Source organism: Macaca fascicularis, chromosome 1, assembly GCF_037993035.2.
Source record: "Macaca fascicularis isolate 582-1 chromosome 1, T2T-MFA8v1.1".
NCBI lineage: Eukaryota > Metazoa > Chordata > Mammalia > Primates > Cercopithecidae > Macaca > Macaca fascicularis.
In genome coordinates this window covers 37,487,054-37,510,341 of record NC_088375.1, presented here as the reverse complement: position 1 = coordinate 37,510,341, position 23,288 = coordinate 37,487,054, and the positions used below count along the sequence as shown (strand labels likewise).

Genomic DNA, 23,288 nt, shown 5'->3' with positions numbered 1-23,288 from the left:
ATCTCTATCATTAATGTTTTGACCTTTGAGAAGGCTCTTTAGGCCTCAATTACCTCTTTTGTAAAACAGGAATAACAACAGTACCTAACTCAAGGAATTACAAGGGTTAAGTAAGATAATATATGCAAAGCACTTAGATCATTGCCTGGAACCTAAGAAACACTAATAAATGTTAGCTATTTTTATTGACAGTATTATTCTAGGGACAATGGGGTAAAAAAAGGACTATGCGGGCCAGGTGCAGTGGCTCACGCCTGTAATCCCAGCACTTTGGGAGGCTGAGGTGGGTGGATCACTTGAGGTCAGGAGTTTAAGACCAGCCTGGCCAAGATGGTGAAACGCCGTCTCTACTAAAAACACAAAATTAGCCAGGTGGTAGTGGCGCATGCCTGTAATCCCAGCTATGCAGGAGGTTGAGGCAAGAGAATCGCTTGAGTGTGGGAGGCAGAGGTTGCAGTGAACCAAGATTGACCACTGCACTCCAATCTGGGCAAGAGAGTGAAACCCCGTCTCCAAAAAAAACCATAACCCAATGGATAGTGATTTTGATTTCTATTTATGCATTCTCAAAGAATTTCAAAATCTTTCCCTTTCCAAAATGGTTATTATTACAAAGTATAATTTATAACCACGTAATCTAAACATCACCTTTACTTCCAAACTCAGTTTTTGTTTACTTTATTGTAAACAATATATTACAGCAAAAAAAATTTTCTTAAGAAAATTTAAGGTAAAATAGTCTGTTGACTATCTGAAATCAAATCAGATCCCTCCCTAGTCCTTATTAGTATGTTCACAAGCATATCCAAAGGTAGCTCTTGAAAGTACAATGGATAAATTGTTCTTACACATAAGAAGAAATCTTAAATAGCAGTGGATACAGAAATCCTGTCTGAAAATTATTAACCACAAACACTTTAAAATTTCACTGTCATTCATTCATCCAACACACTTTTATTGTAAAGGCAAGAGTGCTTCCAGCTGTAAAAGAAACTGACATTTACATTAAAAGGTAAAATTTGAACAATTGGCCTAGGGCATACAGTAAGTACAGATGTGCACTATGCTTAAATTTCAGAAGATATGAACCAATTTCTAAATAAACCTCTCTGCCCTCTTGTTCACAAAGGTCAACAAAATTCACTGAACACAGACTACTCCACTAAATTTCATGAAAAGAATGAATCTTAATCATCTTTCATTCTTCCCTTTTTACCTTGCAAGAGGCTGTGGAGGTTCCGAGAGAGACAGGTCACTACTGGAAGACGCACTTGGGGGACGTTCCTGTATTTTGTTTTCTTTGTCAGATTCTCCAGATGGCTGATACCCTGGTTTGGCCTAGGAGAAAAGGACATCAAATTTATATGAGTTCTATCACAAAGATATATTCAGGTAGCACCTAAGAAAAACATTGTCACCTCAGCTCTACAAAGATCATAAAATGTACGAGTTTTTTTCTCAAAACCAATTAAAATTTATTTTGTCTTAAAAACAAACATTACTAATAGCTAAACGCCATCTAAAATCCAACAGGGAGCCACGCTCTTTGGGAGGCTGAAGTGGGAGGATCACTTGAGTCCAGGTGTTCAAGACCAGCATGGGCAACACAGTGCGACCCTGTCTCTACAAAATATAAACAATTTCCCAGGCATGGTGGTGCACACCTCCTACCTCCACTTCCACCTCTACCTCTTTTGCCTCTGCCACCCTTGAGACAGCAAGACCAACTCCTCCTCTTCCTCCTCCTCTCAGCCTATTCAACATGAAGATGACGAGGATAAAGACCTTGATGATCCATTTCCACTTAATGAATAGTCAATATATTTTCTCTTCCTTATGATTTTCTTAATAACATTTTCTTTAGTGTATTTCACTGCAAGAATACAGTGCATAATATAGACAACATATAAAATATGTGTTAATCAACATTATGTTATAAGGCTTCCGGTCAACAGTTGGCTATTAGTTAATTAGTTTTTGGAGAATCAAAAGTTACAAGTGGATTTTCAACTGCAAAGGGGTTGGCACCCCAATCCCCACATTGTTCAAGGGTCAACTGTATTTGTTCAGTACTACAATGAAAACTATGCAGGGATTTAACTAATAGCAATGATGAGAGGAAAATAAATCAGTCATAATCACTGTAGGAAATTCTTACTTCAGCTTTTATTTTCCATCACATTTATCACATTACTCTCCATATTTAATACACTTCATGAAGGCCACGATTTTTATTAGTATTATCTGAGCATACTAGGAATGATGGGTAATGTTTACATAGTATAGCAAATAAGCATTTCCTAACCATGAACGACTCTCCTTTATATATGTCACTACTATTACCTGTGTTTCCTGCGTAACATGTTGATGAGATGGCTCTTCAAGCAAGGTCTTTTCTAGTAGCAATTTGGAGTAAGTCTCCTGTAGTCGCCTAGTTGCTGATGGCTCAGAAGGAGGCACATTTTTTACTTTAGTAAAGGCTTCTTTCTGCTTCCGGTAGAGCTCTTGTAATCGTTTGTTTTTCTGTTCTGTAGCCTCCTTTTGAGCCTTCTTCTCTTCATTTTGCTTTCTCTTCCTTTCCTCTTGCTGCCTAACAATGTACTGTCGTACCTCGTCTGTGTCATAGTGGCGCCTTTTAGAAATAACAGGGGGATCCTCATTAGCTGTTATTTTGTCAGGTTTTCTTTTTACTGGGCTGTGACTCCTAGGAGCGTGTATTGGTGCTGATGACTTCTGATTCTGTAAGTCTCCAGTATCTTGCTTTGCAGTGTGAGCTGTAGAATCTAGCTGTAGGTCATCAAGAATGCCACGAATTTCAACAGGTAAAAAGTCCTTATTTAAGGCAGTATTTTCCTCCTGCTTATTATCGGGAAGAGATGAAGCTAGTTTCTTTATATTATTTTCAGACCGAGATTTACTTCTCGAACGTTCTGAATTTCGTTGAAGATGTCTATGTAAAACGTCCAACCTGGGATCAGATTCTGCTCTTCCAATGTGACCCCCTGCAAAGTATGAACTGTTAGTGATATACTGAAATTCTATACTCATTCCTAAGATTTAACTGCATTAACAAGAAAATCAGAGAATTTCATTTTAACTTAAACTCAAATTCAAATATCCTATAGTCTTCTGAAGAACATTATAAAAGGAAAGAAAAGCTTCCCTTTTTAGCAGTAAAAGAATCTCAGTCTTCTGGAAAACTGTATTTCCTTGGTTTGTTTTTAAATACAGTTGGAAATATTTCTGGAAAAAAAGGATAGCTCTTATGGTTGTTATGAATATTTAGCATTTCGATTTCTCTCTCATATACACATTTAATGTTACTATTTCTCTCAAAAGGCTGTTAAAAACGTCAACAGTCTTTTTAGTGGAAGGCATCCCAATGAGAAGCAAGGAAATGGAAATGTCTTAATAATCCTAAAAAATATATTTTTTAAAGCTTTGCAAAGACCAGACTGCATATGCCAAATAATAATGGCACTGAAAATATTAGTTTTTCTGAAAATTCTACAACACTGACCCATTTCATAATTACATGAAATGGCACTACGTTCAGACAAGTTTATCAAAGGATTTCTGAAACTTTGTATTTCTCGTTAATATAAGGAAAAGATTAGCATTAGTCTCTCATCTGATCACATTTACATTTTTAAACATCTATATAACAAATGCTCAAATATTCTTAAAATTGTGTGTATTTTACCCTATTTCCAGAGAAAATGGGCAAAGTTTAGCAAGAAACATATGAAGAATATAATGATTCCTTTTACTAGAATGCTTCTTCTACAGAGCCAGGGATTGGGTCTATTTTGCTTATTTTGAAGCCCAAGAGATTACAGCAGTGCCTACTATGTAGTGGGCACTCAGTAAATATTTTGTTGAATAAATGTTAAGCCTCTACAACTCTCCAGTGAAGGATGGAAAAACTTAAAATATTCAGGAAAAAAAATCATGTTATCATCAAAATATCTGGTAACATGGCTTTAGACTGAGAATACACATGAGCGTATTTACAAGCTAGATAAAAGTGAAGAGGCCCAAATACAAAGTATTGACTTCTATGTGCCAAATTATAGTTGCAACTGCATCTTACTGAATCCATTCCAGAAGTTCACATTAAATTGAAACAAATTTGGCTGCTAAAAAGAAAAACTGGCATATGAGTATTTATTTCACTTCCCAAAATTAGTGTTCATGAAAAAAGTAGTTATTTGAAATAGTGTTCACTCAAGAAACTTTGATAGGAGAAAAACAGTGGACTTGAGGGTCAAACTAAACAGTTCTGCCACCAAGTCTGACACCCACTGACTACATACCCATGGGAAAAATCACTTCTCTTTCGGAGCCTGTTTCCCTTATCTGTCAAATAAAAAAATCCAACCTTGTGAATGTTTGTACATGTTTGCTTGAATATGTTGGGATGAACCCAGGTTGGACTTGATTCTCTCTAAGGTCCCTAAAAGTCTAATATGATTTCATTAAAATAATGCTTTCATATTCACAATGACAGCTAATTGAAATTAATACAACATAAACAAAATTATTCATAAAGATGAACATAACACCTATATGCAGATATTATCCATAAACAAGCACAATAGAACATTTTTTTCTTTTTTGAGCTACATTCAAAATTACAAAGCAAAGTCCTAACACATTCTTAAGAGTACATTTTCCTTCTCTAAGTACTTGATAGCAATTTTTAATTGTTTTCTCAACAATTTTAATTATAGCTACTTACCAGATTTAACAGTTCTTTCTCTTCCACCTCTGTCACTTGATGCTGTTCTTCGCTGTTTTGGCTCCATTCTGGGTGCAGGTCCTAGAATCTTCTTTACTAATTTTTGTCCATCTCGCCACGAAGATGTACTTATAAGATGACTACTACCTAAAAAAATACATTGCACTGAAATTAAAATTTAAATTTTAATTGTAAGAAGTGTATCTACTCAACCATATGGGTTTTATTATTAATCTTATGCTTATCTGTCAAGGTCAAAAGATTTACAAATAATGATATTGTTAAACCCTAACCTCCCCAAGTCAGTTAACCGTTTGTTTATATCTTGATTTACCCACACATCTGAAATAAATGTTAAAATGCTTTGAAAGTTAAGTACCAAATAATGATTCCTAAACCTCAAGAACTAAGGCACAAGACCGGCCTGGCCAATATGGCAAAACCCTGTCTGTACTAAAAATACAAAAAATTAGCCAGGCGTGGTGGAGGGTGCCTATAATCCCAGCTACCAAGGAGGCTGAGACACGAGAATCGCTTGAACCCAAGCAGCAGAGGTTGCAGTGAGCTGAGATCGCACCCCACTGCACTCTAGCCTGGCGACAGAGCAAGACACCATCTCAAAAAAAAGAACTAAGGCAGCAAATTTGACAAAACAAAAATATGTCTTAACACACAACAAGTGTTTGGTTTACAAATATCTAGCACCATACATGGCACACGATAAAATAATACGTTTGCTTAAAAAAAAAAGACTTAATCAAAGAACATGTAAAAACTTTTGAGGAAACATATAACAAAGAGTTAACAATGATTACTTTTGAAGGGGATGGTATTACAGGGACTTTCACATTATATTTTACAGGTATATACCAAAAGTACACACCACTTTTCTATGTACAAAACAGTAACATTTAAAAAGTATAATCATTTTAAAAGGTCCTCACATCACAAAAATTCAAAAAAATAAGTGATTCAATAAATACAACTGTTTACCAGGAGAAAAAAAGATTTTCATCCATTAGCTTCAGAATGTAAGAAATTAAAAATTAAGCAATCATCTCAAAATAGTGACTAAAAAAAAATGAAATAAAAGACTGTTTACAAAATAGAAACTACAAAAAAAAAAACATGGAATAAAAGTGTTTAAATGCAAAATAAGATAAGAAATAGAGGTCAGGCCTGGTGGCTCATGCCTGTAATCCCAGCACTTTGAGAGGCTGAGGTAGGAGAAATGCTTGGGGCCAAGAGTTCGAATCCAGCTTGGGAAACACAGCAAGATCCTGTCTCTACAAAGAATTAAGATTAAAAAAAAATTAGCTGGGTACAGTGATGCGTGCCTGTAGTCACAGCTACCCAGGAGGCTGAGGTGGGAGTATCACTTGAACCCAGGAGTTCAAGGATACAGTCAGCTAAGATCACGCCACTGTGCTCCAGCCTGGGACACTGAGTGAGATCCTGCCTCCAAAAAAAAAAGAAGGAAAAAAAGAAAGGAAGGAAGAAATAGTAGCACTTCAAGCCTAATTAAATTATTATAAACATTTTTACATTAATAGCCAATGCTGATAAAATTATAATAAAATCATTCTGCCTATACATTACTTGCTGAAATATAAGTGGGTATAGTTTCTTTAAAAAAAAAAAAAAAAAAAAAAAAAGCAAACATGAGATTATGTGTCAGGGACCCCAACAGTATTCATTCCCCTTGATCAATAATCCAACAAACAGAAATTTATACAATATAAATAATCTAAAAGAAAGAAAAAAATAAATGAAAATGTTGACTGTATCATTTTTATACTATCAGAAGTAACTAAATACTGAATAATGGTGAATAATTACTATTTCTACTAGAATATTGTGTGGCCATTACAAATCGCAATTTTCATAAGAAACAACAGAAATGTTCCTCTGAGAAGATGCAAAAATCAATGAAATTTTACATATACAAAAAAATTTACATAAACAGTGATTACCATAACATACTATTATAATTTTAAAATGAATGTAAGGAAACATACAAAGTAATACTTGTTCTTTATTTAAGTCTGGATTGTGGTTTTATCTGTTTTCTTCTATTTTCCCAGCTGTGATGCTATTTTATTGTATTTATAATAAAAGACATTCCATTTAGAGTTTCTTTAAAAAGGGCTTTAATTTGTAAGTATAAATGGAAGTATCATTTTAATAAAAACATCAATTATAAAAAGGTGAGTTTTAATGTGTGCTGTTTACTTTAGAAATGTTTTTGCACCTTGTTATTAACCTTATACAGTTGACCTAAAATATTTAAAGGGTTTTAAGTATACTGTTCAATCTATTTATAAGAAACTTTATGTTCTTATGTAAAATGAGAGAACAGGCTTCTCTTCAATTTCAGCCTGATTTTCTGAATCAAAAACAAGCAACCATGAATACACTGGGTAGTTATTTATACATTTGGCATCTGAATATGTTGAGGGATTATTTCTAAATTCTAACTTTCTGGAAGAGTTACACACAGTCACTGGTTTTAAAAAAAAAAAAAGGACTTCCACTACATAAACTATTAATACAGCTTTAGCACATTTAATGACTCTCTATCTAGCTCATTGCCACAGTGCATATATGAGAATTAGCCTACCACAAAACTGGATGAATACAATTCAAGATCAGTGTTCATAAGTTTTAGTGGTCCCTGTGCTTCATTTCAAACTACGCTTCTGAAAACAGTATTACGTAATGCCACATGAAACACAGTACTTTTTAAAAATGTAATTATTGCCTGGGTGCAATGGCTCATGCCTGTAATCCTAACACTTTGGGAGGCTAAGACAGTCGTATTGCTTGAGGCTAGGAGTTCAAGACCAGCCTGGCCAACACGGCAAAACCCCATCTCTACTAAAAATACAAAAATTAGCCGGGCATGGTGGCACATGCCTGTCATTCCAGCTACTCGGGAGGCTGAGGCACGAGAATCATTTGAACCAGGAGGCGGAGATTACAGTGAGCCAAGACTGTGCCACTGTACACCAGCTTGAGTGACAGAGCAAGACTGTCTCAAAAAATAAAGTAAAATAAAATGTAATTGTTAATGCTCAGATAACTCACGTTTTTGTAACATTTTATTTTTTTATCTGTATATAGCAAGTGTCACTCTATTATGACATCTAAAGTTAACAATGGGTGTCACAGAATGTGTTATCCGCCATTCTACTGATTAGCGTATGACTAGAAAAACAGATGCCTGATCAAAAACCAGCACCCCGTCAGTTCTGCCCTGGTGTTCTCATAACATCTTGTGACCTCTTACCGCAGCACTCATCATACTTTATTGTAACCACATATCTATTTCCTGACAAGACTATAAGCTCCATGAAGGTAGCGGTTAGATGCATCTTGCTTACCAATGTATTGTCTAAGTTTAGTACAGCACAGTACCTCACATACAGCAAATGCTCAAAAATATTAATATTTGTAGAATAAATGAATGAATGAATGAATGTAGAATGTCTCTAAATTGATAGTGACAGGTTCCCAACTTTCTCCATTCTCTTGGCCCAAATTACTCACTGAGATGAATATGACATTCTAAATAGCCATTTTCAATATGGCCAGAAATAATAATTACTATTATTAATGGAGTCATAGCTAACAGCTGAGTCCTTATCATGTGCCAGGTATATGAGTGTTTTTGGGTATTAACTCCTAGTTCTCAGAACACCCCTGTGGGATAAATACTACTGCTTTCCCATTTTACATATGGGAAAACCAAGGCACACTAAAATTAGCTCATTTACCAAAGGAACAAAGCTAGTCATAAATCTGGGCAACCTGGATGAGGGCCAAAATGTTATGGAACTAGAGAATTATCTTCTTTCTATCCTTGATCAATTCAGAGTTCCACCTGACCAATAATGGGATGGAACACCACAGTTCTGATGTGCAACATTTATTATCTTTTGAGAATAAGTGAAAGGATTTAGTGACATTCAGAAACAATCCCCTTGTATATAAATTTCACAACCTAAAAATTACCTTTAATCTGGTTAACTTATATTAAAAATAATCATTAAAAAAATTGGAGGGATGACCGATGTGTTCAGTACGTTGATGAACATATGGTGAACAAATGGTTTCATGGATGTATAAAAATATGAAAATGTATCAAACTATACATTCTAAATATGTGCAGTTTATGTCAATTACACCTTAACACACACACACACACACGTGCACACACACACGATACATAAAATGTATTAATTTTTCATATGTGCCAAACAATGAGAAATTTGGTAACAGTAATATTTAACTTCAAGATGGATTAAAGACTTAAATGTAAGACCTAAAACCATAAAAGACCTAGAAGAAAACCTAGGCAATACCATTCAGGACACACGCATGGGCAAAGACTTCATGACTAAAACACCAAAAGCAATGGCAACAAAAGCCAAAATTGACAAATAGGGTCTAATTAAACTAAAGAGCTTCTGTATAGCAAAAGAAACTATCATCAGAGTGAACAGGCAACCTACAGAACGGGAGAAAATTTCTGCAATCTATCCATCTGACGAAGGGCTAACATCCAGAATCTACAAGGAACTTAAACAAATTTACAAGAAAAAAACAAACAACCCCATCAAAAAGTGGGCAAACGATATGAACAGACACTTCTCAAAAGAAAACATTTATGCAGCCAACAAACATATGAAAAAAAACTCATCATCACTGGTCATTAGAGAAATGCAAATCAAAACCACAATGAGATACCATCTCATGCCAGTTAGAACGGTGATCATTAAAAATTCAGGAAACAACAGATGCTGGAGAGGATGTGGAGGAATAGGAATGCTTTTACACTGTTGGTGGGAGTGTAAATTAGTTCAACTATTGTGGAAGACAGTGTGGCAATTCCTCAAGAATCTAGAACTAGAAATATCATTTGACTCAGCATTCCCATTATTGGGTATATACCCAAAGGATTATAAATCATTCTACTATAAAGACACATGCACATTTATGTTTACTGCAGCACCATTCACAATAGAAAAGACTTGGAACCAACCCAAATGTCCATCAATGATAGACTGGATTAAGAAAATGTGGCACATATATACCATGGAATACTATGCAGCCATAAAAAAGGATGAGTTCATGTCCTTTGCAGGGACATGGATGAAGCTGGAAACCATCATTCTCAGCAAACAAACACAGGAACAGAAAACCAAACACCGCATGTTCTCACTCATAAGTGGGAGCTGAACAATGAGAACACACACCGGGGCCTGTCGGGGGCTGGGAGGCTAGGGGAGGGATAGCATTAGGAAAAATACCTAATGCAGATGATGGGTTGATGGGTACAACAAACCACCATGGCACGTGCATACCCTGTGTAACAAACCTGCACGTTCTGCACATGTATCCCAGAACTTAAAGTATAATGAAAAAATTAATCAATTTAAAAAAAAAAAAGGATGGATATGTTGAGAAAACTAACCTGTTCTGCATTCTGTACTTGATAACTGTGCTACTTTCTGGACTTTTCGTACTGGCTTGACTACTTTCTTCTCTTTACTTTTTTCAGCAGGTTTCTCCTTTATAGAAATATCATCTGAAAAGCAGAAACATTTACAGCAAATATAACAATGATTCTCACTCACTTACTTATCCTCCCCCTATAGGAAAAATCAGTGTAAAGTATATGCTGCAGGAAGGGAAAAAGAAACGTACATTGAGGCTATTTCTATGGCCCATATAATACCAAACATCAACTCCTTTTATGGAAAAAAGGAGTTGGAAAATATCTAAAGATTACCACTACTCCACTATTGGGTTCCAATCCTTTGTTATTTATTTATTCTTCTAAGAAACTCTTGAGAAATTTACTTAGTTTCACAAATGCTTTCCAAGTCAGGATCATTGCATTTTATAGAATCTCAGAGGTGCGCACTCTCACAGATTCCTATTTCATTTAGAAATTTCTATATAAAAACTTTACAAAATACTCAATAAAATATTCTTAAATTAAGGCTTTATGATGATGCTAGTAAAACATGTCAAGGTATTTTATACATACATTATTACTAATTTTTTAAAAATCCAACTTGCAGAAATAAACTGATTACACATGTTAAGCTTAAAAAATTAACCTCAATTATGGATCTGAATAAATGTACTTTAAAATATGTGTAGAGTTCTGCATTCTGGACAGAGTGGAAATAAGTATAAGTAAAGGCCTTAAAGCAGGACCATACCTAGTATCTAAAAAAAAAACCAGCAAGCAGGTCAGTGTGAGTGGACTGAACAAAGAAAAGAATAGTAGGAACTAGGGTCAGAGACATAACTAAGGACCAGATCATGCAGGGCTATTTAGGCCATTGTAAGAATTTCAGGTTTCACTCAAGAGTGAGATGGAAGGTTTTGAGAGATTATGAACAAAGGAGCAACATGATCTAAATTAATTTTTAGCAAGTTATGATGACAATAGACTCATTAGAAGAAGAGCAGATAGAGGAAGACCAGTGAGGAGACTACCAGAATAATCCAGATAGGAAACTGATGGTGCTCTCGATCTAGGTGGTGGTGATAGAAGTAGTGAAAGTGATTACATTCTAAGTATATTTCAGACAATATTACATACAAAATATGAGGCGGGGATGTGATACTCAAGAACGACAAGATTTGGGGGCCTGAACAATTAAAGGGATATAATTAAGTGACATGGAGACACTACCAGAATAGCAGGTTTAAAGGGTATATCATGACCACATTTATTTAGTTAGTTCCATTTTGGATATATTTAGATTGAGAAATATATTATACATCCAAAGGGAGACATGGAAGTAGCAGCTGAATATAAGTTAATTCACAGGGCAAGTGTGGGCCAAAGACATTACTTTGGGAATCACTAGTAACAGGGAACATTTAAAGACCTGAGACTAATTTGTCCTGTGTGCATATAGACAAGCTTTAAAAAAAGAAAGAAAAATAGAGTGAGTAGAGGGAGGGGGATTGGAGAGACAGAAAATGAAAGAAAGGGAAGAAAAGGAAGGGGGGAAGGTAAGAAAAAAAAAAGAAATTAAAAAAAAAAGAGAGGCCGGGTGCAGTGGCTCAAGCCTGTAATCCCAGCACTTTGGGAGGCCGAGACGGGCGGATCACGAGGTCAGGAGCTCGAGACCATCCTGGCTAACACAGTGAAACCCCGTCTCTACTAAAAAATACAAAAAAAAACTAGCCGGGCGAGGTGGCGGGCACCTGTAGTCCCAGCTACTCAGGAGGCTGAGGCAGGAGAATGGCGTGGACCCGGGAGGCGGAGCTTGCAGTGAGCTAAGATCCGGCCACTGCACTCCAGCCTGGGCTACAGAGCGAGACTCTGTCTCAAAAAAAAAAAAAAAAAAAAAAAAAAAAAGAGAGAGGAGAAAGAAAGAAAGCAAGCCAGCCAGCCTGCCTGCCCAAGCACTGAGGACTGAGGTCAGGGCATCCTGATGATTAGGGAAAAACAACTGAAAAATAATAGTTAGATTTAGGAGGAAAACCAGATACTTAAAGTATTCTAGATGTCAAGTGAACAGTTTCAAAGAAGTGATCAATCATGCTGCTGACAGGTCATGATAACAAATTAGTATTAAATATTGCATTTAGCAATGCAGAAGTCACTGATGATCTTGATAAATAGGAACAAACACCTATAGAAAGGATTTAAGAGAAAGACAGGAGACAAATTGAAGACAATGAGCATAAAGCAACTTTTTGCAGTTTTGCTGAACACAAGAAACAAACAGGGCAGCAGCTGGAGAAAAGTAAGGCCAAAAGAGGGGTTCTTTTATGATGACTGATATAACAGCACATTATCACATAGTATGTTGATGAGCATGACCTGGTAGAGAGGGAAAACTTGATGATGCAAAAGAAAGGCAATAGGGCTGAAGTAACATCCTTAAATACATAAAAGCAAATGGAATCTAAAACACAAGCAGATGGGTGAGTCTTAGCTAGGCACATCATAGTTCATCTACCATAACAAGAGAGAAGGCAGAATATGAAAGTCTTCTGACATAGTTTACTAGTCTACAATGATACTATCCTATGAGATATATTGTTATTATTCCTATTTTACAGATGAGAAAACCAATAAAGAGAAGTTATGTAACACAGCTAATATACTCAACTAATAAGTGACAGAGGCAGAACTGGAGCCCTTGAAAGCTGATTCCAAAATCTTTGCTCTTAACTACTACATTATTCTTCCTTTCCACATGAGAAAAAAATTTCTGAATTGAGTGTTGTTGTATAATAATAGCAAGAAAACTGGATTGGACACTTAATGCCACAGAAATGTATTAGTAGAAGCTTTATGAGGGCTTACTACAAAGACCTCACACTTTAGAATCACAGTTGGTTTCGAATCTTGGCTTCCATTCTTAACTACTCTATCCAACCCTAGGAGACTCTTTGAGCCTCCATTTCCTCAACTGTAAAAAATACAAAAGACCACTCAGCATCTTGCCCAAGCTCATACTATTCGGTAGGTAGTACCATTATTAGTATGACCTTCCTAATACCCTCTCCCAGTCTTCCATGGGTTCCTCTTACTTACAATTCCTAACTTATTCCCTTCCTATAATAATTATTTTTATTTTGGTATCTTGCTCTCAAGTAAGTATCTTATCTGCTGCCTGACAAATTACTACATCGAAGATCTCAGAGGCCTAAGCAGAAGTAAACTTCAACTAAATTCTGCTATGTTTCCTTCAAATCAGGCAGTCCCAACTCTGAAAGTCCCTCAGTTTAAACATAGCCTAGTTTCTGTCTCATTAACCATGTAAGCTAATTTTAACCCTGGAGCTGAGTCTAGAGGCTAACAGAGCCTTATGCCTCAAACCACTACAACTTCAGTATGCCGTGCAGTTAGAGAAGGAAAATATTGTTAGTTTGGTGACAATTTTATATGTAAATATTATAAATTAGAGAGCATGTATGACACTCAAAACATAAGAAAGTTCTATTCTCACCTGCAAAGTGAAGTGCTAAATCTCGATACAGTTCTCTACTCATGTTTTGAAACTCAGCCTCCTGCCACACTTTCCCATCAGGTGTTCGAATCTTGGTCTCTGAAGGGTTGAAACCTAATACATACCAGTAACACAGAATATTCTTATCAAAGTTGCTTTATAAGTTTTGTTTGTTATACTTTTTAAAGTGATATATAACCGACATACATAAAATTCACGCTTAAGTGTACAATTCAGTGGTTTATAGTATAGTCACAAAATTGCAAAACTATTGTCATTATCTAATTCCAAAGCATTTAATCAGCCTGAAAGAAACCCTGTACCTCTTAGCAGTCACTCCTTGTATGACCCACTCCATCCCCTGGCAACTACTAATCTACTTTCTATCTTTACGGATTTTCCTATTCTGGACCTTTCATACAAACCAAATCATATATCATGTGGTCTTTTGTGTCTTATTTTTATCTCACTTTTCATGTTTTCAAGGTTCGACCATCATGTAACATGTATCAGGGCTTTATTCCTTTTTATTGGCAAGTGATAGTCCATTGCATGACCATACCAATACTTTAACCATTCATCAGCCGATAGACTTTTGGGTTTTTTCTACTTTTTGGCTATTATTAATAATGCTGCTATGAACATTCTTGTGTAAGTTTTTGTGTAGACATGTTTTCAATTCCCTTGGGTATTATACCTAGAAGTAGAATTGCTGGGTCATACAGTAACTCTATGCTTAACTTATTGAGGAACTACCAAATTTTATTTTATTTATTTTACTTTATCTATCTTATCTATTTTATTTTATTTCATTTTACTTTATTTTTTGAGATAGAGTCTCAATGTGTCACCCAGACTGGAGTGCAATGGCATGATCTCAGCTCACTGCAACCTCCGCCTCCTGGGTTCAAGTGATTTTCCTGCCTCAGCCTCCCAAGTAGCTGGTGCTATAGGCACACACCACCATACCCAGATAATTTTTGTATTTTTATTAGAGACAGAGTTTCACCATGTTGGCCAGGCTGGTCTCAAACTCCTGACCTCAAGTGATCCACCCACCTTGGTCTCCCAAAATGCTGGGATTACAGGCATGAGCCACTGCACCCAGTCTACCAAACTGTTTTCTAAAGCAGCTGTACCATTTTACATTCTCACCAGCAATGTATCGGGGTCCTAATTTCTCAACATCCTTGCCAATACTTATTGTATGGCCACCCTAGTGGGTATAAAGTAGTAACTCATTGTGGTTTTGATTCATATTCCCCTAATAACTAATGATGTTGAGCAGTTTTTCTAAGCTTTTAAAAGAGGAATGCATAATTAGCTACCACATAGTATGTTAACACATACTGTTTAGGAAAAGTAAGCATCAGTGAGACAAAGCAATATACATTCATTCAAAAAGACTAGAAGTGGAGAAGCACTAAATTAAATGATAAAAGAATACCGATCATAAATCATGAATTTCAAAGACACGAACTACCCTTCTCCAGATGAAGGGAGAGACAATACTATGTATTCTTCTTATCTTTGAAGACAGGCATTATAATTGCTACCATCCATCTGTTTTTGCCTATGACTGAACAAATGGGCAAGCTGCTGTTTATTCGGACAAATTGTGTCCAAAGTGTGGAAAATAGGTCTTTCAAACATACTTTTTCAATTTCTCAAGAAACCTTACACATATAGGATTTCCTAGGAATTACCATTTAGGTTTCCACTTCAAATTTATCCCTACTCTTTGGCTGGGTACGGTGGCTTACACCTGTAATCCAGCACTTTGGGAGGCTGAGGCGGGTGGATCACTTGAGGCCAGGAGTTTGAGCCTGGCCAACATGGCAAAACCCCATCTCTACCAAAAATACAAAAATTAGCCAGGCATGGTGGTACACGCCTGTAATGCCAGCTACTCTGGAGGCTCAGGCATGAGAATCACTTGAACCCAGGAGGTGGAGGTTGTAGTGAACTGAGACTGCATCACTGCACGCCAGCCTGGGCGACAGACTGAGACTCTGTCTCAAAAAATAAAATAAAATAATCACTATTCTTTAAGAAATACACTGAACTTTGTTTTGTCAAAAACAATAAAACAATGAATATAGATGATCACCAAAGTAGTACAAAGATTTTTATCTTAAGGTTGGCTCGGCTGGGCATGGTGGCTCACGCCTGTAATTCCAGCACTTTGGAAGGCCAAGGTGGGTGGATCATGAGGTCAGGAGATCAAGACCATTCTGGCTAACACGGTGAAACCCCATCTCTACTAAAAGTACAAAAAATTAGCTGGGCGTGGTGGCGGGCGCCTGTAGTCCCAGCTACTCGGGAGGCTGAGGCAGGAGAATGGCATGAACCCAGGAGGCGGAGCTTGCAGTGAGCCCAGATCACGCCACTGCACTCCAGCCTGGGCAACAGTGTATGATTGCGTCTCAAAAAAAAAAAAAAAAAGATTGGTTCAACTTATCAAAGAATTAGCAACCTATACATAACTGTACAATTAAATCAACGTAAAGAATAGGCTGGAGTAAAAAACTGGTAGTAGTACTTTAAAGGTATAAGAGAAAATGTACTGGTAAATTAATTACATATCTAATAGTAAATAATCTATTCAGCCATTAGGCACAATAGCATAAGTTTAATTTCACCCAACATTTGTGGCAAGGAACACACCATTACATCTGTATCTACATACGAGAAAAAATTTATAAACGTAGTGTTGTTTTGCAAAATATAGTATGCCATTAAAAAAGTGTGGTGATTCTGCCTAGCTGCCTGAGGACTGACTGCCATCATGAATGACACAGTAACTATTTGTACTAGGAAGTTCATAACCAATCAACTACCTCAGGGAGCACAGTCACAGATGTCCTTCACCCTGGAAAGGTAACAGTACCAAAGACAGAAATTTGGGAAAAACTAGCCCAAATGTACAAAGCCACACCAATGTCATCTTTGTATCTGGATTCAGAACCCATTTTGCTGGTGACAAGACAAATGGCTTCAGCATGATTTATGATTCCTTAGATTATGCAATGAAAAATGAGACCAAACACAGACTTCCAAGACATGGCCTGTATGAGAGAAAAAAAGACCCCAAGGAAACAGCAAAAGGAACGTAAGGACAGAATGAATAAAGTCAGGGGGACTGCAAAGGCTAAAAACAGGAGTAAAGATTCTGCAATGACTTTACCTGTGATAACTGCAGATTTTTCATGAGGATTAATAAACTGCAAAAAACTTTCAAAAAAAAAAAGAAAGTGTGGCAGTTCTATGCAAATGTATTTCTGTCTTCCTCAACTTTCCAACATCACCTAACCCCACTGCTCAACTATTTAACCCTCTTTTTCTCCTCTCCTCTTTTTCTCCTCTCCTCTTTAGGAAACATTTATCCCTATGAGAGTCTTTCTTTGCATTCACATCTTGTATGTTAACTTTAAGAAGATTTCACTATCTCCATCAGTTTATCTTTCTGTCCCCAAGTCTTTATTTCCATTGCTTTGTCCACTTTTTTTCTTACTGGTTAAATTTATTGAATAAAATAAAAAATTTACTGTGCACTTACTTATGTCCATGACACTGTAACAGGTTCTGAGATAAAATAAGGGTGACCAAGATAGGCTCTTTATCTTCATGGGCATTTATACCAGGAAGAAAAAGATACGCAAACAACTAAATATAGTACAAGAAAGAATCACATAAACACCATTCATGTTCACCATTTCAAATTTTTAAAGCAGAATCATAGAGCACCTCTTATGTTTCTTTTTAAAAAAACATAAATAAAAAATCAAGGTGCAAAATGAGTTTAGTATGCTAATAACTGTATAGAAAGAGGAAGAAAATAAATAAACACACAAACACACATAATACACACATGCTCCTATTTGCTTATGTTTGCAAAAGTTATTTCTGGAAGGATATACAAATTGTTGACACAAGTAACCTCCAGAAAGGGGGCCAAGCACAAGAGTGACAGAACTTTTCGAGGTACACTCTTCATCTTTTGGACTGTGAACAAAATGAATTTATTATGTCTTTAAACAAACGAACTTAAAATGTCATTTTAGAATACAGTATTTTAAGATGCTTTTAATTTACACTACCAAAAAGTTGTCAGAAAAACAGTTTTTCATTGTTGGAAAAAAAAAATCCACTGCTTAGGGCATTGGAAGCCACATTCTATAATGAGTTCTCAAATGTTTGTTATCTTTTTTAAAGTAACCCCCTCCAAAAGTTATATTTATAAAATATTTTAATATAAAAACTAGCACATTAAAAAAATAATAAAAGGACTATGGGAAATCCAGTCATCAACTCAAAGAAAGTTATATTTAAGATTTTCACTCTCATTCTATAGAATTGTTTTTAACTTTCAGGTTTTTGTTTTTTTTTTTTGAGACGGAGTCTCGCTCTGTCTCCCAGGCTGGAGTGCAGTGGCCGGATCTCAGCTCACTGCAAGCTCCGCCTCCCGGGTTCACGCCATTCTCCTGCCTCGGCCTCCCGAGTAGCTGGGACTACAGGCGCCCGCCACCTCGCCCGGCTAGTTTTTTGTATTTTTTAGTACAGACGGGGTTTCATCGGGTTAGCCAGGATGGTCTCGATCTCCTGACCTTGTGATCCACCCGTCTCGGCCTCCCAAAGTGCTGGGATTACAGGCTTGAGCCACTGCGCCCGGCTAACTTTCAGGTTTTTACAAATTATTACAAAATATGAATTCAAATTGAACATTTTAACTTTTTCTCAGTGAAATAACCATTGGTATTTCAGAACTTTGACTTGTATAAAGAACAAAACTTAAATGTGTAATCTGTACTTAATGGGTCTGTATATAATTACAGCAAAGATTTGGGGTAATCACTATCTTGGAACCAACAAAGAATATTTTGACCTCACCATTTGCTATGTGCTGTGTTAATGGTATGGATGTGATACACAAATGACTAGAAAAATATTAAAGAATTGTGTTAATATGTTATTAATAAAAAATATTATTACTTATAATATTGAACAATGACAATTCTTCAGTATTCTCAAGTGAATTGGTCACAATTTTCTTGCAAATTAGCTAGAATGAAATGCAAATTATCCATTTTTATCTAATTCACAATGAGGATCACTAGCAAAACATAGTAAACAATACAAAATAAAACTAATAATCGGCGAAAACTATATGCAGTAGATGTGTTTTTAGAGAAAAATGACTAAAGATGCCTTAGGTCTACAAAAACTGCAAAACTTATTAGAGAAAAATTAAGAGTCAATACAGAAATACAAAAAAAAACTGTTTACAATAAAAAAAAGTGCCCTGGATTGTTACTTAAAATTAATAGAAGAAACAGGCTGGGCGCGGTGATTCACGCCTGTAATTCCAGCACTTTGGGAGGCCGAGGCAGGCGGATCATCTGAGGTCAGGAGTTCAAGACCAGCCTGGCCAACATGATGAAACCCTGTCTCTACTTAAAATACAAAAATTAGCTGGTCATGGTGGTGGGTGCCTGTAATTCCAGCTACTTGGGAGGCTGAGGCAGAATTGCTTGAACCTGGGAGGCAGAAGTTGCAGTGAGCCGAGATCATGCCACTGCACTCCAGCCTGGGCGACAGAGTGAGACTGTGCCTCAAAAAAAAAAAAAAAAGAAATTAATAGAAGAAACAAATTATTTTTATATATATATATATATATATAAAAGCATATATACAAAAACTACCTAAGCATATATAAAAACTAAAACTGGAAAAAATACCCACAAAAAAATTAAAAAGGCTACCCTGGCAGAAGTTTAAATAACAAAACTCTAACACGAATTAAACTAATCAAGAAATCAACCCTTCATTAAAAACTTCACATGATGACCCTGTGAAAATAATTTCAGGAACATAAAAATAAAAATAGAAAAATAGAAACCTCTTAAAACCACCATATATAAAAACTTGAGTTGGCTTTAAAAAAAAAAAAAAAACTCTGAAGAGCACTTTCTAATGAAAATCTACCAATGTTGGCACAAATGTGATTTAAATATTGTTTTCTTAAATATGAGGACAGTAAATCATTCATGTTAAAATTAAATATCAACAGGATCAATGCCAATGCCAAAATATTGTGTACTCAAATATTCACTGGAAATGGAATTATCTTTTAAATATTACTTTTCAAATAATTCCTAATAACAATCCAAATACAATGGCAACATAATATAAGGGCAGTATTCTTTCAGTTCTCTGAAAATAGTATCAATTATTATTTGTATAACTTAGTAAATGTTCATATAGTGGTTCTCGAACCACAAGAATCCCCTGAAGGACTCATTAAAAATTCCAATTCTGGACCACAGCCCCAGAAAATCTGACTTAGGACTAGTGTTGGATCTAGGAATCTGTATTTTTAACATGTATATTGAAATAATTTCTTTTTTTTTTTTGAGACGGAGTCTCGCTCTGTCACCCATGCTGGAGTGCAGTGGTGCGATCTCGGCTCACTGAAACCCCCGCCTCCCAGGTTCATGCCATTCTCCTGCCTCAGACTCCCAAGTAGCTGGGACTACAGGGGCCCACCACCATGCCCGGCTAATTTTTTTTGTATTTTTAGTAGAGACGGGGTTTCACCATGTTAGCCAGGATGGTCTTGATCTCCTGACCTCATGATCCACCCACCTTGGCCTCCCAAAGTGCTTATGCAGTCAAGAATAACATCCTGTTCTAAAGATGATCCTCTCTATTCAAATACATCCTAGGGAGAAAGAACAAAGAAGCAGGGAGAGGAAGATATAAAGACTGATTACAAACCTTTATATGCTGGAGCAGGGGGTGCTGTTGCCACTTTTCTGACTTTTGCTGTTACTGAGTTATCAACATTAACAATCATTACTGGATGGTCAATATGACCCAGCTTCTGACCCTGGCCATTTGTTTCTTCTGAGTGTTCCCACTGTTTTCTAATCCGTTCCTTAAGTTTTTCCAGTTTGACATCATGTTGTCGCCGCTTTAGAATATCTAATCTTTGGGAATTAGAAGTACTAGTAGAGGATGGAGAAGAGTCAGTTAGTCGTAACACTTTTGGATCAATATCATGGGCCATGTTATTCACAGAAAGCTTCAAATTGTTCTCACTTCCTTTTGTTCTGTTAGGCATTTCTTCTTCAGTTCTCATAGAAGCTCCCATCCTAATCAAACATTCAGAACTTTGCAATGCATCAATTGCTGGTCGATCATTTAAAAACCTAACAACTGTATCATTGATGACAGATGATTGGGAGCTCTCAAAATCACAGCTCCGTATATTCCGTTCTTCTCGACTGCCTATCATCCAGTTACCACTCTCACTCTTTTCTTCATTAACATCTACACAATATACATCCTTTGACTCCAGATGGCTGGAACTCAAATTGGAAGGTGCACCATGGATTTCCCTACAATAAAAAATAATAAGTTCTGTGACTATAAGAAATAACATATTGTATAGTTGAAAATTGCTAAGAGTAGATTTTAAGTGTTTTCACCACAAAAAAAATAAGAATATGAGGTAATACATGTTAAATAACTTGATTTAGCCATTCCACAAGGTATACATATACCAAAATATCATGTTGTATACTATACATACAGTTTCTACTTGTCAATTTTAAAGCTAAATCTTTTTAAAAGCTTTTCATAAAAGTACAAAAACTAGTCAAATGGAAACCAGTCATACAAACTGAATGAGAACTCTAAGCTAGCATTAGAAACCAAAAAATAAAAAGCCTAGAAATTCCAGTAAGTTAAAGATTGCAAAATAACCATTAGTAATATTATAACTCAATGCTCAATACCCCCTCTATCAAGTAAAATGGCAAATAATCTAAATAACAATCTGCATATTATAAAATAAGAAATATGCAAAAGATATGTAGAGAGATTTCCTAAGAACTCCAGAAAACAGGATTATAACCTGACTGGGTATTCACTTGACATTTGTCAATAAAATGTGTTATTTGCTACTCTATAAAATCTTACATACCAGGGAAAGAAGTTCTCAAATACTGGCATTTCATATATGTCACTTCTAAATAAGGAACAAAATTAATAAATAGACTAGGGGTAGAAATATAGTGGAGGTACAATAAATATTTTCCTCCAAATAAATGTGGTTAGTAATGTTAAATCTCTTAACCACAAAGTATTTTTTGGCAGCTTCAAACTTTGTAAAGCATATCTAGAAAATCAGGAGTAAGCAAAGAAGGCTGGGCAAAGCCAAAGTACCTCTCACAAGTCCATATTCTCTGCTCACAGAAAACACTACCAAAAATCTTCCTCCAGAGACTATTTTTATTTTACATGTCATTCTAATAAGCCTTACTTTAGATTTATTTTATTTATTTATTTATGTATTTATTTTTGAGAAGGATTCTCACTCTGTCACCCAGGCTGGAGTGCAGTGGCATGATCTCACTCACTGCAACCTCTGCCTCCCGGGTTCAAGCAATTCTCCCGCCTCAGGCTCCCGAGTAGCTGGGATTACAGACGCGTGCCATCATGCTTGGCTAACTTTTCTATTTTTAGTACAGACGAGGTTTCACCATGTTGGTTGGCCAGGCTGGTCTTGAACTACTGACCTCAGGTGATCCGCCTGCCTCGGCCTTCCAAAGTGCTGGGATTACAGGTGTGAGCCATTGTGCCTGGCTGAGCCTTATTTTAGGAAAGCAGTTCATGAAAAGGGAGGCTAATGAAGACAAATGTTTCAGCAGTGAGAAGAGTACATGAATCATGAAAAAAATAGTCAAGAAAATTATAAAACCAGACATAACAACAGGCTGGACCTGAATGTCTGAAACAGCAGCCACTAGCCACATGGGCTATTGAGCACATGAAATGTGGCTAATCGAAATTGACAGCTGCTGTAACGTAAGTTACATACTGGGTTCTAAAAATTTAGGAATGTAAAGTATCTTTTTTGTGTGTGACTACTAAAAATGTTGAATGTGTGGCTCACATTAATGGTTCTATTGTATAGCAATGATCTGATCTAGGGCATTTCAGGTAAAAGCATAAAACCCTAAATACTACAAAGATTTTTAAAGCCACGATAACATAACATAGTAACTGTTTCTATTGAGATCATATGAGCATGTGCATTTTTCTAAGAAAACAGTCTACAGCTGGCTGGGCGCGGTGGCTCACGCCTGTAATCCCAGCACTTTGGGAGGCCAAGGCGGGTGGATCATGAGATCAGGAGATTGAGACCATCCTGGCTAACACAGTGAAACCTTGTCTCTACTAAAAATACAAAAAAATTAGTAGGGCATGGTGGCAGGCGACTGTAGTCCCAGCTACTCGGGAGGCTGAGGCAGGAGAATGGCATGAACACGGGAGGCGGAGCTTGCAGTGAGCCGAGATCACGCCACTGTACTCCAGCCTGGGCAACAAAGCAAGACTTGGTCAAAGCGAGACTCGGTCTCAAAAAAAAAAAAAAGAACAGTCTACGGCTTTTGTCAGATTCTCACTGGGGTCCATAACCCAAAAAACTTTAGACCCTGTTCTGAGTGGTTGATTTTGAAAAAGATGGGGATCGCCAGGTGTGGTAGCTCACA

At 36.4% G+C, this 23,288-nt stretch overlaps 1 protein-coding gene and 1 pseudogene across 8 annotated transcripts in view; one reads left to right on the top strand and one right to left on the bottom strand.

The window, feature by feature from the left end:
• CEP350 (centrosomal protein 350) overlaps positions 1 to 23,288 on the bottom strand; it is a 161,434-nt gene that overhangs the window by 97,790 nt on the left and 40,356 nt on the right. For 7 of the 8 annotated variants that reach the window (XM_005540126.5, XM_074027214.1, XM_005540125.4 and 4 more), the window contains 6 exons: positions 20,509 to 21,131; positions 13,732 to 13,845; positions 10,218 to 10,331; positions 4,742 to 4,888; positions 2,344 to 3,002; positions 1,217 to 1,338 (listed from right to left, as the gene is read on the bottom strand). In XM_005540126.5, the coding sequence (XP_005540183.3) occupies positions 1,217 to 1,338; positions 2,344 to 3,002; positions 4,742 to 4,888; positions 10,218 to 10,331; positions 13,732 to 13,845; positions 20,509 to 21,131 (1,779 nt within the window). Of the gene's footprint in view, positions 1 to 1,216; positions 1,339 to 1,671; positions 1,862 to 2,343; positions 3,003 to 4,741; positions 4,889 to 10,217; positions 10,332 to 13,731; positions 13,846 to 20,508; positions 21,132 to 23,288 lie in introns of those variants that run through there. The other variant, XM_045393503.3, reaches the window with a different exon arrangement.
• Positions 16,520 to 16,944, top strand: LOC141409284 (small ribosomal subunit protein eS24 pseudogene; annotated as a pseudogene).